The sequence below is a fragment of the Aquarana catesbeiana genome, linkage group LG08, assembly GCF_042186555.1.
Source record: "Aquarana catesbeiana isolate 2022-GZ linkage group LG08, ASM4218655v1, whole genome shotgun sequence".
NCBI lineage: Eukaryota > Metazoa > Chordata > Amphibia > Anura > Ranidae > Aquarana > Aquarana catesbeiana.
In genome coordinates this window covers 247228910-247246707 of record NC_133331.1, presented here as the reverse complement: position 1 = coordinate 247246707, position 17798 = coordinate 247228910, and the positions used below count along the sequence as shown (strand labels likewise).

The window sequence follows — 17798 nt, the reverse complement described above, 5'->3', positions numbered from 1 at the left end:
CTTGACAGTAATAGCGTTTGCTCCCACGATAGATAAAGCCGTGACTCCAGCGCTGTAGGAGGTGATTTCACCACCACAGTTAAAAAAAGAGCATATATGCCGAAGCATGGAGGCAGCAGGGGTGGAGGAGCGATTTGCTCCTAACTTTTGGGGCGATGCCCCCATGCTTCGGCATATATTTTTTAGGCCATTCAGCTGCAGCACTGATTTATTTACCTTGACAGCAACAGCGTTTGCTCCCACGATACATAAAGCCGTGATTCCGCTGTAGGAGGTTATTTCACCACCACAGTTAAAAACAAAATGGTGCATGTATGCCCATAATTAGTAGTGGGTGGATGAAGGGAGGTATTCTAATGGTGGGCATACCCACCGATCAATCTCTTTTTTTCGAAAACCAAGCACTGACTTCAGTCTTTCTAAGGGCGTAAAATGGTGATTTCACTTCCACACTACCTATCACAGTTTCGGAGGCCATAAAATGTCAAGATAGCACAACACCCCCCAAATGACCCCATTTTGGAAAGAAGACACTTAAAGCTATTTGCTGAGAGGCATGTTGAGTCCATGGAATATATTATTATATTTTGCCACAAGTTTTGGGAAATTTTTTTTTTTTTTAACGAAAGTTGTCACTAAATGATATATTGCTCAAACATGCCATGGGCATATGTGAAATTACTCCCCAAAATACATTCTGTTGCTTCTCCTGAGTATGGAGATACCACATGTGTGAGACTTTTTGGGAGCCTAGCCGTGTCCGGGACCCCGAAAACCAAGCACCGCCTTCAGGCTTTCTAAGGGTGTAAATTTTTGATTTCACTCCTCACTGCCTATCACAGTTTCGGAGGTTATGGAATGCCCAGATGGCACAAACCCCCCAAAATGACCCTATTTTGGAAAGTAGACACCCCAAGCTATTTGCTGAGAGGTATGGTGAGTATTTTGCAGATCTTGCTTTTTGTCACAAAGTCTTGAAAATTGAAAAAAGAAAAAAAAATACATTTTTCTTTTCTTTCTTCATTTTCAAAAACAAATAAGAGCTGCAAAATACTCACTATGCCTCTCAACAAATAGCTTGGGGTGTCTACTTTCCAAAATGGGGTCATTTGGGGGGGTTGTGTGCCATCTTGGAATTTTATGGCCTTCTAAACTGTGATAGGTAGTGAGACGTGAAATCAAAAATTTACGCCCTTAGAAATCCTGAACGCGGTGCTTGGTTTTCTGGGCCCCGTATGCGGCTAGGCTCCCAAAAAGTCCCACACATGTGGTATCCCCATACTCAGGAGAAGCATCAAAATGTATTTTGGGGTGCAATTCCACATATAACCATGGCATGTGTGAGCAATATATCATTTAGTGACAACTTTTTGTAGAAATTTTTTTTTTTTTTGTCATTATTCAATCACTTGGGACAAAAAAATAAAATATTCAATGGGCTCAACATGCCTCTTAGCAATTGCCTGAGGTGTCTACTTTCCAAAATGAGGTCATGGGGGGGGGGGTTGTACTGCCCTGCCATTTTAGCACCTCAAGAAATTAGATATGCAGTCATAAACTAAAAGCTGCGTAAATTCCAGAAAATGTACCCTAGGTTGTAGACGCTATAACTTTTGCGCATACCAATAAATATACGCTTATTGACATTTTTTTTTTACCAAAGACATGTGGCTGAATACATTTTGGCTTAAATGTATGATTAAAATTGAGTCTATTGGATTTTTTTTATAACAAAAAGTAGAAAATATTTTTTTTCAAAATTTTCGGTCTTTTTACATTTATATCGCAAAAAATAAAAATCGCAGAGGCAATCAAATACCATCAAAAGAAAGCTCTATTTGTGGAAAAAAAAAAGGACGCAAATTTTGTTGGGTACAACATTGCTTGACCGTGCAATTACCAGTTAAAGCAGCGCAGTGCCAAATTGTAAAAAGTCCTCCGGTCGTTGAGCTGCCAAATGATCCGGGGCTGAAGTGGTTAAATAGGAGTCAGTTTATTTGGAGTGGATTAATGGAGTCCATTATTTAAAGTGCCTATGATTCACCTCAAATAAAGTTCAGCTGTTCTAGTAGGTCTTTGCTGACATTTTCTTAGTTGCATCATACAGCAAAAGCCATGGTCCGCGGAGAGCTTCCAAGGCATCAGAGGGATCTCATTGTTAAAATGTATCAGTCAGGAGAAGGGTACAAAAGAATTCCAAAGCATTAGATATATCATGGAACACAGTGAAGACAGTCATCATCAAGTAGAGAAAATATGGCACAACAGTGACATTACCAAGAACTGGATGTCCCTCCAAAAGTGATGAAAAGACGAGAAGAAAACTGGTCATGGAGGCTACCAAGAGGCCTACAGCAAAATTAAAGGAGCTGCAGTAATATCTGGCAAGTACTGGCTGTGTGGTACATGTAACAACAATCTCCCATATTGTTCATATGTCTGGGCTTTGGGGTAGAGTGGCACGATGGAAGCCTTTTCTTACGAAGAAAAACATCCAAGTCTGGCTAAATTTTGCACAAACACATCTGAAGTCTCCCAAAAGCATGTGGGAAAATGTGTTATGGTCTGATTAAACTAAGTTGGAACTTTTTGGCCATAAGTCCAAAAGATATGTCTGGCTCAAAAACAACACTGCACATCACCAAAAGAACACCATACCCACAGTGAAGCAGAGGGTTTTGGAGTTGGATTTGGAGTGTTTTTGCAAGGAAGAGTGGGCAAATATTGCCAAGTCAAGATGTGCCATGCTGATAGACTCATACCCAAAAAGACAGAGTGCTATAATAAAATCAAAAGGTGCTTCAACAAAGTATTAGTTTAAGGGTGTGCACACTTATGCAACCATTTTTTTTCTTTTTATTTCCCTCCACATAAAAGATTTCAGTTTGTTTTTCAACTGAGTTGTACAATTTATAGGTCACATTAAAAGGTGGAAAAAGTTCTGAAATTATTTATCTTTGTCTCATTTTTTTACATCACAGAAACCTGACATTTTAACAGGGGTGTGTAGACTTTTTATATCCACTGTAGTCTTTATAACATTTTGTTGCTTAATATATTTACATCAGTCAGTTATACAATGTGTTTTTTTGTTCTAATGGTGATTGAAAAAAAAAGTCTGATTTGTGTATACAATGATATATGACTAAAACATCTGGATGCTGAAAATGTTTAACCCACAACATACACATATTTAAGGTTGAAAATGTCAATCTATGACAAAACGTGTCTGGGAGGTACATGCTGATGTCATCACGTCGCCCCATTGAGGAGGACAGGAGTTTGTTTGTTGCTGGCCGGCTACGATCTACCCTCTGTATCGCTCTTATAGAAGTTCGTTTGTAAGTGTTATTCTTTTTTTTAAATAAACCAGTATATACGATATCACGCTATTTGGCATTGTTCCATTCCTTTTGGGATTGGTCCTATTTAGATCATGTGAGTCATGGAGCCTTCGAATGAGGCTGCGGGGATGGATCATCCACAACCTCTGTTTATCTAGCTGGATTTCCATCTAGTGGTTAAGACAATTGCCTTCTTGAGTCTGGCATATGGATAAATAATTTTTCGGGGATTTAACGCACATCCATCGTGAGTGAGAATCGTTAGACCCTACTGTGACTGGTTTACATCAAGGCCCAGGCTGGGTTAAAGCCACCTGCTTGATTGGCTTACAATCTGGTAAGCATACCATCTATCAGTTGGGGATAAATTCCGCTTTACCCAACCACTGAGGGTTAATATTCGGAAAGTTGGGACTAATAATTTGGACTTTTTAGAATCACCAATCATATTAATTTTTCACAGAGAATATATTTATGATTTTTATTTAATTTTTAAGCCTGGCTTTTCTATTTTCCATTTATTTTGCCCTAGCTGTTATAGGTGGCATATTTCAGTGTAATTTAGAAACGGAAAGCTAGTATCTAATTGCTTGTGAAACATGCACTATATTGTCAAAAGTATTGGGATGCCTGACTTTAAACGTGCATGAACTTTAATGGCATCCCAGTCTTAGTCTGTAGGGTTCAATATTGAGTTGACCCACCCTTTGCAGCTATAACTGCTTCAATTCTTCTGGGAAGGCTGTCCACAAGGTTTAGGAGTGTGTCTATGGGAGTGTTTGACTATTCTTCTAGAAGCGCATTTGTGAAGTCAGGCACTGATTCTGAATGAGAAGGCCTGCTCTAATTCATCCCAAAGGTATTCTATCGGGTTGAGGTCAAGACTTTGTGCAGGCCAGTCAAGTTCCTCCACCCCAAACTCATTAATGTCTTTATGGGCCTTGCTTTGTGGGATGAGATGCCAATAAAGTTCATGTGTGTGTAAAGGCAGGCGTCCTAATGATCAACACTACTAGTTTGAACTCAGTTCTGTTTGTCTCCTGGTTTTTTTTTGCTTGTGGTGTCAGTTGTTTCTTACATTTCATCTTCATGTTCTTTCATCTTCCAGTCCATGACAAAGCCAATGAAAGGACAGGTGAACAGGCATAAGAGCTGAAGGACCCCAAAAGCAGATGAATATAAACCCACTGAAAAACAAGAGGAACAAGTAAAACCTTTCTATTATTTCAGTTGTGTAACATGAAAGATATTAAATTGATGCAGCTACAATTCATGTATTTTTGTTTCTGGAACCATTGCTGAAATTCTTCTTTACTACACAGCCTGGCTGGCAGGGTGACAGACATCTTCTAGAGATGATGCAAGTTTGGTTTGCTTTAAAACAATCCTTTCTGATCCTCAAGACAATAGTATTCCCACTAGACCAACATCCTACTATGTTATATCTTATAAGGATTTATAGCCATTTTTATTTGACTACAGTGGGTTTGATTTACTAAAACTTGAGAGAGTGCAAAATCTGGTGCAGCTGTGCATGGTAGCCAATCAGCTTTTAACTTCAGCTTCAACTTCAGATTTTTCCGACGGATATTCCACTCGTGTGTACGGGGCATAACAACATTTTTAGAAAGTATCAACCCATACACCAATGCCGCGTACACACGATCGGAATTTCCAACAACAAATGTTCGATGTGAGCCTGTTGTCAGAAATTCCGACCGTGTGTAGGCTCCATCGGACATTTGCTGTCGGAATTTCCAACAACAGATGTTTGAGAGCTGGATCTCAAATTTTCCAACAACAAAATCCGTTGTCGTAAATTCCAAGCGTATGTAGAAAATTCCAATGCACAAAATTCCACGCATGCTTGGAATCAAGCAGAAGAGCCGCACTGGCTATTGAACTTCGTACGTATTGTACGTCAGCGCGTTCTTGGCGATCGGAATTTCCAACAACATTTGTGTGACCGTGTGTATGCAAGACAAGTTTCAACCAACATCCGTCGGAAAAAAATCCACGGTTTGGTGGTCGGAAATTCCGATCGTCTGTACGCGGTTTTTTACCACATAGTGTTATAGTAAGTCTATGGTGTTTGCATGCTAAATATTTTTTTAAAAGTCAAACTTTTTACCTGTTTGCTCTACTTCAACTTTCAGTTCTTTGGGTACTAGAAAAAAAATGGAGAGTAACATTGAAAATATTTTTTTAAACTTTCAGGTGCAAACAGACCTATTGCACAAAACTAAAAATAAAGAGTATTTTTTGTAATGCTTTATTGAGTAAAATGTATACAAAATATGCTATTAGACGTGGATTTCAAAATACATAATTGTAAAATGAACACCATTTTTCTTGTTTGTGTAATGCAGTAACATGAATTATGAAAGATGTTATTATTAAGAGCCAATTAGTGGGGATAAGTTTAAGGTTCGGGTCACCCATGAGTCTAAATTGCCCGCAGTTCTCCGAACAGGCAAACTAAATGGCTGATTTGTCCAGTTTACCCGCACACCCAATTCTCCAGCTGCTCCATGCAGAAGTTATTCATTTAGTCATGGTATGACTACAAATTGTAAACTAGCTGGCATGATGCTGCTGCTTCCACTGTCATTAGACAGTGGAGAGCAATAGGCAAAAGGCACAGAACTGTTCGGCAGTGCTCTGATCGCTAATCATAAATGTAAACAGTAATACTGAACCTACCTCTTCGTATCACAATGAAATAAGGGAAAGTAGGTGGATTTAATGAACTACAGGCTGTAGCAGAGAAAAACTGTAAAACAACGTGGAATTGGTTAAAGGACCACTGATCACTAATATTGTGGGATTATTTTTGGGGAGGGGTGTAGCACCAATGATGGAAGGAGGAGGTGGGGGTTATAATGCCACTGACTACCAATGACTTTGAGATTGTTTGGGGGGGCTGCCAATGTTGTCAACATTTTTTTGGGTGGAGGTGGCGCAGAGAGGAAACGGGTGTAACATGCTGGTATTGAGGTGGTTCAAGGAATTTTTCAAGGAATGATTGAATTGTTCAAGGAATTGTGCTCTTTAACATGGCTGTAAAGGTAAAAGTTTTTTTTTCCACCTTAATGCATTCTCTGCATTAAGGTAAAAAACCTTTTAATAGTAGCTCCCCCCCAGCCCCTCTAATAAATACTTTGTTAAGCCCAATCTTGATCTAGCGCTGTGAACGTCTGCAGCAGCTCTTCTCCCCGCTCTTCTCTCGCAGGCTTGGCTGAGAGCAGCAGGAGCCATTGGCTGCTGTCAGGCAAAACCTGTGAGCAGAGAGACTAGGGGCCGGGGCTGAGCTGTGCTGTATGTCTGAATAGACACACACAGCCCGGCTTGGGATTAAGCCTGCACAAGTGCAACCACAGCAAGCGACTCACTATGGAGGCACTCAGAAGAAGGATGTTTGGGGCCGCTCTGTGCAAAAACATTGCACAGAACAGATAAGTATACAATGTTTGTTATTAGAAGATAAAAAAACAAGCTTTACGATCACTTTAAGCCTTATTAAAAAAAATTCTCCCTACTAAATGGTATTTTATTATTATTATGATCATAATTATTATTTTTGCATTGGTACATTTCCCCCATTGCAGTGCTCATCTATCCATTCCTTTTTTTTTTTTTTTTTTTTTTTTACTAAAAGCTTGCAAATTGGGCTAGAATAAAAGATTAGGCTCCCTCAGATTCCAGGCTGGGTTCTTCGAACTTTCTGTAAACCAAACCAAGGTCATCACTACAAATTAGTAGTCTGGCGTCCACTAAGCAATCATGATTCCTGTACAGGACACCGAGAATGTGTCCTGGATGGCAGGTACATTCCCCCAATGTTTGAGTCGTGGTCCCTTTAAGGAGGACAATTGCAGAGTCTTCAAACCCTGATCATTAGGACGTTGGTACTGAAGGGATTAAGTCTCAGGGGAGGGAGGCTTGAAAGGCAGCAGAGGGAAATATGCACCTGTGTCAAGGAAGTGAGACGGAGAGAAAGAGTGTCTCACAAGCTGTGCAGCCAGTGTGAGCTCTTTGACCTACGGAGACACAGGCTGCTGACCCCCTCTGCCTGACCTACCTGGCACCCTTGCTCTGGAGAAGCCTAACCCCTGTATGGGACCAAAGAAAAACTAGCTATGAGCCTGCTTAAATTACCAATACCAGGATTTTGGACTGTTATTTACTATGGCTGAAGTAAGCTGTCGTTTTGTTTAGTTTTGATTGAAATAAATGAACTGTTTGCTTTCAATAAACTGGCTGGCGGTTATTACACAATTACCCCAGGTTACATTCCTAAATGCCAGTTTTAATTTTTTTAACTCTTTAGCCATTTGCTGTCAAATCACTTTATAAAAACACCCAGAGAGCTCACTCTTAGGTGCGGGAGGACATATTAGAACATCTTCCCGCTACCACTGCTTGTGTGCGCCCTCTAGGGCATGCACCAGTGCACGCTGGGAAACTTTAGGCTATGTTTTACAACTTATGGCTGTAATAAATCTTTTAATTAGAATGTCTCTCTACAGGAAATATAATTTGACTACTTTTCTGTTCTCTCTGGTCACAAAGAGGTCTGGGGTACACCATTTTTGACAGATTTGGTTGAAGGTCGTCTGATTCAGGGCCCACTCTGTCTGAGCCATCCTCTTCCTGCTCAGATAGTCTGTCAGACTGTTCATAACTTATTTTAAATGCACCGCCAGGTTCTCTTCTGCCAAGGCCAAAAGGTCATTTGCAACTTCCATTAGACCTGTGGCTCTTGTACCACCTTGTTTGTTGATGTAACAGACTGTGGTTATATTGTCTGAAAATATTTGAACATGCTTGCCTTTTAGCGAGGAGTCGAATGCAACTAGAGCTTCCCAGACTGCTGTTAGCTCTTTTGCGTTGGATGAGGTCTTGGTCAACTGAGGTGGCCACGCTCCTTAGCACCAGTGATTCTGCAAATGCGCTCCCCAGCTTGCATCTGCAGTGACTACTACTGGGTTTGGCTGAGACCATAGACGACCCTTTGACAGATTTTCTGCGACGAGCCACCATCTTACTGATTGTTTCACAGATAAAGGAACTACTTCTAGAGTCGTTAGTGAGTCTATCTGCCTGTTCCAGACTGAGAGCATGAGGTTTTGTAGGTGACGCATTTGAAACTGAGCCCACAGGACTCCGGGAATTGATGCAATCATGAGGCCTAAAAGCCTCATCAGATATTTTTTATAGATGACTGGGAATTTTGACAAAGTACGAAAATCGCTGACGTCAGGGTTAGAATTTTCTCCTCCGAAAGAAATATCTTGTTCACTGTAGAATCAATCATGTAGTTGAAAAACGTTACTTTCTGAGCTAGCCGGAGTTGAGATTTTTCCAGGTTTATTAACCATTCTAACTTTTGAAGGTGGTTGATAGTTAGATTTAAATACTGTTTTACATCCTCCACAGAGCCCCCAAAGAACAGAAGGTCATCCAGATAGGGGGTAATCTGTACCCCGGAAGCTCTCAATCCCCATAAGGCTTCTGCCAGGACTTTGGTGAATATAAGAGGGGCCGAGGCTAGGCCAAAAGGAAGGGCATTGCACTGGAAGAAGAGTGTTTTGCCGGTGCCTCTCACCACAAATCTTAGGAATCTTTTTGATTCCGGATGGATCAGGATATGGAGGTCGGCGTTGGACAAGTCGAGGCAGACCATGAAAGCCTGAAGTTAGAAGTTCCCCTATGCCGCGTACACACGAGCAGACTTTTTTTTTTCTTTTTTTTTTTTCTTTCCACTTCAGCGAAAATCTTATTGAGAGACATTGTATCAACTTTGAAAATCAAAATTTATCTCCTCTCATTTTTCACATCATTGTGGCTTATTTCCCTCTTATCTTTTCTTCTTCTTTTTTTTTTTTTTTTCCTTTATACACGTCCTTTTCTTTTGTTTTTTTTTTCCTTTTTTTTCCTTTTAAATATGAAATAAAGACTTATCCAACCAAGCAAATAGTGTGCACATCCCGTATAAAAATTTCTTAAGAAAAGTCAGCCTACTAAAGAGCAGAAAAACAAAGGACAGCAACCCCAAACATATTCCCCTATAATACCCCTCCACACCTCCCCTCCCTCCATCACGCCATACCTTCCAGCCTCCCTCCACCCCATACTCACTCCACCCATTCTACCTAATCCTCTCGTACCTAATCAGAACATTCATACTCCAGCCATTGCTTCCATATCTTCTTATATTTCTTCAAACTACCTTTTTTCCTATACCAAAACTCCTCCTTCATAATCATATCATTAACCTCTCTCAGCCATTCTACTACTGTTGGGGGGTCTTTTGCCTGCCACTTCCTTGCTATAATCTTCCTACCCTGGAACAGGCATCTTATTATTGCGGTTTGGGTGTCTTTCAGCATACCATTGTTCTCCATCAGGCTCAAAAGGCAGGTTCTGGCCTCCATGGCTAGCGAGGTCCTGAATACTACGTTGATTTTCTCCACTATTTCTTCCCAATACCTATATAGCCTGGGGCATCGCCAGAACATGTGCATCAGGTCCCCTCTCCCGTCCCCGCAACGTTGGCATTTCGCATCTTGCCTCCTTCCAAACCTAAATAGTTTTTCTGGAGTATAGTATAGTCTATAGACCAGGTACAAATGGGATACCCCTTGTGCCGGTGACAGAGAGATCCTAGGCCCTAATGCTAGAACATACTTCCACTGTGCCTCCGTAATAGTACCAATCTCTTCCTCCCATTTGGCTCTTTTCTTCAACTCCACTACCCCCTCCCGCCCTGCCATATTTATGCCCCTGTACATTTCTGAGATCAGCCCTCCCGAGCCACTATTGTTTACCACTTTCCTCAACAAAGGCATTTCGTTCCACTCTATCCCCTTTCCTCTGAATTGTGTCTCCAGGGCATGCCTCACTTGCAGACATCCAAAAAAATAGCCTATTGGGGACTGCAAACTCCTCTCTTAGCTCTTGAAATGACTTCAGTCTCCCCGCCCTATACAGTTGTGCCAAGCAGTGAATACCTCTCCTATCCCACTCCTCTATTTTCCCCAACGTAATAAGCTCTTTTAAATTTTTGTTATTCCATATTGGAGAGAACTCAGAAAACCCTGTATACCCTAACACGGCCTTCACGGTCTTCCAGCTTCTAATCATTAACGGAGTTGTGGGACAGCTGTGCACAAAAGATTCTGCCTCCACTGCTTCCACAACTGTATCATGACCGCTGTTGTTTAGCCATATACCACTACCTCCTGCCCTCACTTCAGGCAGGTTGGTGCCTCTCATGAACTGCATTTGGGCTGCCAAAAAATAACTCCAGGGGTCTGGTAGGGCCAGGCCTCCCTCCTCCCTCGGCCGACGGAGCACCCGCAAACCAATCCTTGCCACCCCATTCCTCCAGATTAATTCTCTGAACAAACTGCCCATCTTTTTAAACCAATGTTTTGGGAACCAGACAGGAGAATTGTGTATTACGAATAGAATTTGCGGCATCCATATCATCTTGATAAGGTTACATCTACCGGTGACCGAGAGAGGAAGACTGCCCCACACCCGACTCTTTTGCTTTAACTTCGCCATTAGTGGTACTATATTACCTGATATGTACTGTCCCGGGTCTTTTGTTATATTCACCCCTAAATACCTCATTTGATTTACCACCCTTATTGAATCTACCTGTCTCGGAAGCGGGTCTACCAGGGGGTCCATTGGCAATAGTGAAGATTTTTCCCAGTTGATTTTTAAACCGGAGAAATGGCCGAATTCTTTAATCAATTTCATGGCTGCTAACAGTGAGGACTGTGTATCCTCCAAAAATAGCAGAATATCATCCGCATACATTGCGACTTTCTCTTCCTCACTCCCTCTTCTAAACCCACGAAACTCTTGTGACGTTCTTAGAGCCACTGCCAGTGGTTCCACTGCGAGGGCGAAGAGCAGGGGCGATAGTGGGCACCCCTGTCTCGTCCCCCTCCCCAACTGGAACCCCCCAGAGCACTCCCCATTGACCTTGACTTTAGCTCTTGGTTTGTCATATAAAATTCTCAGCCATTTCACAAAATTAGGACCGAATTTAAACTCTGCCAGTACTTTCCACAAATAATGCCATTCAAGGCTATCAAAAGCCTTGACCGCGTCTAAAGATAAAATGGCTCTATTCCCCCCCTTCTCTGTAGGTAATTGTACATTACCATAGACCCGCCTGATATTCACGCTTACCAATCTATCCGGTATAAAACCTGTTTGGTCTGAATGTATTACTTTAGCAATTATCTTTTTTAACCTATTTGCTAGGGCTTTTGCCAGGATCTTAATATCTGTGCATAAGAGTGAGAACGGTCTATAGGAGGATACTTCTAATGGATTCTTCCCTTCTTTCAACAAAATTATGATAGTGGCTTCTGTCATGGACATGGGCAATCTTCCTTCCACCACGGCCCCGTTTAAAACTTCCAGTAATTTTGGGAGCAATACATCTCCATATTTCATGTAAATTTCTATAGGCAAACCGTCGGGTCCTGGTGCTTTCTGATTCGCCATTTCCATTACCACTCTTTGCAGCTCTGCCTGTGTTAACGGGGTTTCCAAAATTTCCCTGTCTTCACTGGATAACGGGACAATTTTCAGTTTTTCAAAAAACTCCCACATCTCACCCTCTACATCCAACTGTGGGGCTTTGTACAGGTCTTCATAATACTCTTTGATCCATCGGAAAGTCCGTCGTAAAGTCCGTCAAAGTCCACCGGACCGAGTCCAATTGAAAAGTCCGCCCGTGTGTACGCGGCATTACAGTGTAGATTGATTCCATCTTGAACTTTTTGTATCTCACAAATTTGTTAACTTTTTTCAGGTTCAGAATTAATCTGAATTTTCCTGAGGATTTTTTCTACAAAAATATGTGAGAGAAGAAGCCACCTTCTGCTTGGAACCGTGGAATCAAGCTTATTGCCTTCTGGTGCAACATGTCTTGTAGTATAGCTGTCATTGCCGAGGATTTTGGTCTTTTGGAGGAGTCATCAGCCAAAATCTGTCTGATGGTCTGCTGTAGAATTCTAACCTGTACCCCATAGCGACAATGAATTTGTTGTTCGTAACTGCTTGCCATGGTGCGAGGAAGGACCCCAGTCTCCCTCTCACCAGCTTTTATTCTGTTCCTGCCTGCTAGGATCTTTAACTTGTGGCCGCTTAAAGGGACGAAAATGTATTTTCGTTGCTTGTTTTCTTGGTATGGGGAAACTTTTCTTTCTGTCTGTTGTTTTTTCTAGAACAGACTCCAGCTCTTTTCTGAACAAAATTTCACACAAAAAAAACGGAAGAGTGCACAGTTTCGATTTTGAAGCGACATCCCCGCTCCACGATTTAAGCCAAATCGCTCTTCTAGCTTCATTTATCAGAGCCATGGATCTAGTCATGAATTTAGCCAACTCCATGGAGGCATCCGCAATGAAAGCTACTGCTTTTTTCAATGTAGGAAGGGCAACCAAAATGTCATCCCTCGGGGTGTGTCTTTCTACCAGTAAGCGTAACTGCTTCAACCAGAGGTCTGGAGTTCTTGCCACGCAAGTAGTTAAGAGCTGGCGTGAAGTTCACTGAGCAAACCTCCCATGCCCATTTTAGATAGCCTTCTGCCTTCCCAGCCATAGGGTCCTTTAGAACACCAGCATCTTCGAATGACATTTCAGATTTTTTTGGACACTTTCGATAAAGATGTCTCCAATCTGGGGCATTTATCCCATAAGCCAGTGTCCTCTCTTCAAATTTTTAGGGAAAAAAAAACTCTTTTACTTTTCTTTCCATTCTCGTAGAATCATGTCTTTTAGGGTGTCATGGATCAGAAAGGTCTTGGTTTGTTTGGTTTGCAGACCTGTGAATAGTTGGTAGTGGACTGGGAGTTCCTTAAGCAGTGATGGCCAGGCCTTCTATGATACTGAAGGAATGCATGCAGTATCTGGGGGTTTAATCAGCCACAGTTCCAGTAGTCCCGTGGGTCAGGTGGCGCAGAAAGAGGTTTCAATGCAACTTTCTTCTTCAGTGGGATCGTCTGCCAATTCGGATAATCTGGTCCCTGGTTGGTGGTCAGTAGCTCGCAATCTTTCCCGCGGAGTTCTGTTGAAGGCCTCAGAACCAATAGTGGTGTCGACCAATGCCAGTCTGGCAGGCCGCAGGGCACACTGCCTGGGACAGCACGTTCAAGGCCAATGGTACCTTTGTGGGGTGAAGAGTTTACATTTCCTGAGATTGGATGCTGTCAGACGCGCTCTTAGCATTCCAACCTATGTTGCGAGATCGAGCTGTCAAGATTCTTATGGACAACAAAACTACGGTGGCTTATGTGTCTCATCAAGGGGGCACAAGAAGTCACCCTCTCCTTCAGGTGGCATGTCAATCTTCCTCTGCACAGAGAAGAATCTCGGCTCTCTTACAGCATCTTAACTCCCAGGGCCTGGCAATGTTTTAGCAGATCACTTGAGTCGAGGCTTTGGGGATCACAACAAATGGGGCCTCAACCCCAAGTACCTACGCAAGATCTTCAGGGTCTGGGGAAAGCCTTCGATAGATCTTATGGCATTGGAGAATTGTCAACTGCCTTGCTTCTTCTCCCGGACCTAGCATCCACAGGCATTGGGTCAGGGTGCTCTGTCAAGGTCTTGGAACTTCCCCTTGGTGTATGTGTTCCCGCCGCTTCCATTGGCTCTCAAAATCCTGCTGAAGATTCAGCGAGAAAGGGTCACAGCAATAGTAGTCCTACCTTACTGGCTCAGGGAGCTGTGGTTCCCTCTGGCTTGGAGGATAAAGTTGGGCTCACCAATCCCTCTGCCTCCTAGTCAAAATCTCTTTCTGCAGAGTGGGACCTGACACCCGAACCGCAGGAGGATAAAGGTAATGACATTATTACAGGATCGTCAGAACGAATGTAACCTACGGAAAGGGGTTGGGACCTTGGATCTCCTTCAGTATCTAACATTGTGAGTTTCTGCAGAGTAGTCTCCCAGGGTTAGCTTATAATTCCCTGAAGGGTCAAATCCCTGCCTTGTCGGCTATGTCGTGTACAAGATATGCTCTACATCCATTGGTGATCTGATTTTTTTAGGGGGCAGCCATAGAAATCAGACCTCCATTGAAATCGTTTTTTCCAAAAGAGGACTTAACACTAGTCTTGGGAACATTGCTGGTTCCTCAGTTTGATCAAGATTTCTCTTGTTCATTATTTCTTTTAACAGTTTTTTGTTTTTGCTTTTTGCTAGCCGTGGCCTCGGCCAGAAGAGACTCCGAGTTGTGCGCCTTCTCATCTAAAGAACCATATTTTTTGGTGCTCCCAGACAAGATAGTCCTTAGGCCGATACCAAGCTTTCTACCTAAGGTGGGCACATAATTTCGTATGAACTGGGAGGTCATTCTCCCAGCCTTTCTGGCGGATACAGCTGATGATGAGTGTAGGAGGTTACACCTTCTCTCTGCGGTTTCAGCCTACCTGAAATGGACTAAAAGCTTTGGAAAACAAGATCAGCTGTAGGTTTTCCCAATGGGGCCTAAAAAAGGGGTATGCCAGCAACATCCAGAGTTGTGTCTTCCTGGTTTGTCAAGACCATGCATATTGCATACAAAACGCTGGGCCTTCCTCCTCCTTCAGAGATCAAAGCACATTCGACGAGGGGTATGGCAGCATCCTGGGCATACGCGAAGGTCGGCCCTGAGGTAGTTTGCAGAGCAGCAAGCTGGAGTGCGCCCAACACCTTTTATTAGGCATTACAGGCTTAATATGGCTTGTCCGCCTGAGGAAACATTTGGCCCTACAGTTATTACGGCGGCTGTTGTCCATTAAAAATTTTTGAGTAGCATTGCATTGAGGGTTTGGCTTATTTTTTATTTTTTGTCTTCCCTCCCTTCTTAATATTGCTTGGTACATCCCATAGTAGGCTGACATGGGGAGGTCCAGGAATAAGGAAAATTGTTATCCATACTTACCGTAATTTTCCTTTCCTGGATCCTCCCCATGTCAGCCGAAGGATTCCCACCCAGTTTATCCATCACGAGGTGGGGTTTTTTGAACACTGGTGTGGGCAGACAGCCGCCCTTTTATGGGCTAGGAAAGAGGTGGTCCTGGAAGGGTCAGAGAGGGCGGAGCTGACCCATAGTAGGCTGACATGGGGAGGATCCAGGAAAGGAAAATTACGGTAAGTATGGATAACAATTTTCCTTAATATATATAGTTATGGGGTTAAAATATAACAAAAAAAATATATACACACCTTTATTCAAATAATAAAGATTATTTTATAGCCCCCTGTCATTCCACCCACACCCCTAGCTAACTGCACTCATCTCTAGACACATTTCTTTTTCTCTTTTGGGAACTATTTTTACCATGCCCTCACAGGAATGAGCTGTACGATTCATATGTGTTTCTGTGTGGTGCGATTTCAGCCTATTCATTTTAAGGGCTGGTTCAGTTTAACCTAGAGCGGCGCATCCCGATTCCCGCGCCATCAGTGTTATACATATATTACTGCCTGTGGGCCCCCCGCCTCCGAGCTGAGCTCAGCGATGGGCAGCAGGCATACCTATTAAGCCTGTAATTGGCTGAATAGGTCACGTGCGGGTGGCGGACACGTGGGTCTGTGATTGGCCCGGTGGACCTGATTACATGTGGAGGCGGGGCTGGACTGTGGGTGATCACGGCCGCCCGGAGTCCCGCCTCCTTGCCTAGCATGTGCTCTGCTGTGTCTCCTCGAGTCCTCACTGAGGTATCTTCTCATCTGCCCTCTCACCCCCCTCTGTCAGCCTGCTGCTCTCTGTCAGCTACTCCCCCCTCTGTAAGCCACCCCCCCTCTGTAAGTCACCCCCCCTCTGTAAGCCACTCCCACTCTGTCAGCTCCCCTCCCCTGTCAGCTCCCCCCCTCTGTCAGCTACTCCCATCTCTCCGTCAGCTACCCCCCCCTCTCTGTCGGGCCACCCCCTCTCTTACCACCTTTCTCTCTCCCACCCTCTGTCAGCTACTCCCCCCTCTGTCAGGTACTCCCCCTCTCTGTCAGGTACTCTCCCCTCTGTCAGCTACCCCCCCTCTGTCAGCTACCCCCATCTGTCAGCTACCACCTCTGTCAGTTACCCCCCCTCTGTCAGCTACTCCCCCCCTGTCAGCTACTCTCCCCGTCAGATACTCCCCCTCTCTGTCAGCTACTCCCTCCTCTGTCAGCTACTCCCCCCCTCTGTCAGCTACTGCCCCCCCTCTGTCAGCTCCCCTCCTCTGTCAGCTACCCCCTTCTGTCAGTGACTCTCCCTCTCTGTCAGCTACTCCCCCTCTCTGTCAACTACTCCCCCTCTCTGTCAGCTACTCCCCCTCTCTGTCAGCTACTCCCCCCCTCTGTCAGCTACCCCCCCTCTCTCTGTCAGCTACCCCCCCTCTCTCTGTCAGGCCACACCCTCTGTTACCCTCCTCCCTCTCAGCCCCCTTCTCTCTCCCACCCTCTGTCAGCTACCCCCCTCTGTCAGCTACTCCCCCCTCTCTGTCACCTGTGATTGGCTGAATAGGTCACGTGCGGGCCGCGGACACGTGGGTCTGTGATTGGCCCGGTGGACCAGGTCACATGTGAAGGCGGGGCTGGACTGTGGGTGATTTGGAATCATGCATCATCATCCATTTGGAATCATGGGCAGAATTGAGGTTATTTCCGCCTGCAATCTGGATTGCTCAGGTGTGAACGGAGCCTAATTGATCAGGAAAAAACAGACAGGCTGGTTGTACAGAAGTCGATCTAGCACTCGACTTCTGTACAACCAGCCTGTCCACACATGGATCAAAAATTCAGTCGGTCCCTGCTAAGCCAGCCAAATTTTGATCCATGTGTAGGGATCAGCTTCGAGTTTGAGTTGAACTCATGTTCGACTCGAACATCGGCTGTTCGCCAGTTCGCCGAACAGCAAACAATTTGGGGTGTTCGTGGCAAATTCGAAAGCCGCGGAACACCCTTTAAAAGTCTATGGGAGGAATCAAAAGTGCTAATTTTAGAGGCTTATATGCATGGTATTGTCATAAAAAGTGTTTGGGGCCTGGGGCCTGCCCCAGGGGACAATGGATCAATGCAAAAAAAAGTTTTAAAAACGGCCATTTTTTCGGGAGTGATTTTAATAATGCTTAAAGTGAAACAATAAAACTGTAACATTCCTTTAAATTTCGTACCTGGGGGGTGTCTATAGTATGCCTGTAAAGGGGCGCATGTTTCCCGTGTTTAGAACAGTCTGACAGCAAAATGACATTTCAAAGGAAAAAAAGTCATTTAAAACTACTCGTGGCTATTAATAAATTGTCGGTCCGACAATACACATAAAAGTTCATTGCTAAAAACCTCATGGGATTTCCCCACAGGGGAACCCCAAACCAAAATTTAAAAAAAAAATGGCATGGGGGTCCCCCTAAATTCCATACCAGGCCCTTCAGGTCTGGTATGGATATTAAGAGGAACC

General features: G+C 43.7%; 1 protein-coding gene across 1 annotated transcript in view; it reads right to left on the bottom strand.

Moving 5' to 3' along the window:
* Positions 1-17798, bottom strand: part of SLC43A1 (solute carrier family 43 member 1) — a 639315-nt gene that overhangs the window by 131786 nt on the left and 489731 nt on the right. Inside the window, exons 10-11 of the mRNA XM_073596982.1 lie at positions 5476-5511; positions 4423-4531 (exon numbers count right to left, since the gene is read on the bottom strand). Coding sequence (XP_073453083.1) covers positions 4423-4531; positions 5476-5511 — 145 coding nt within the window. The remainder of the gene's footprint in view (positions 1-4422; positions 4532-5475; positions 5512-17798) is intronic.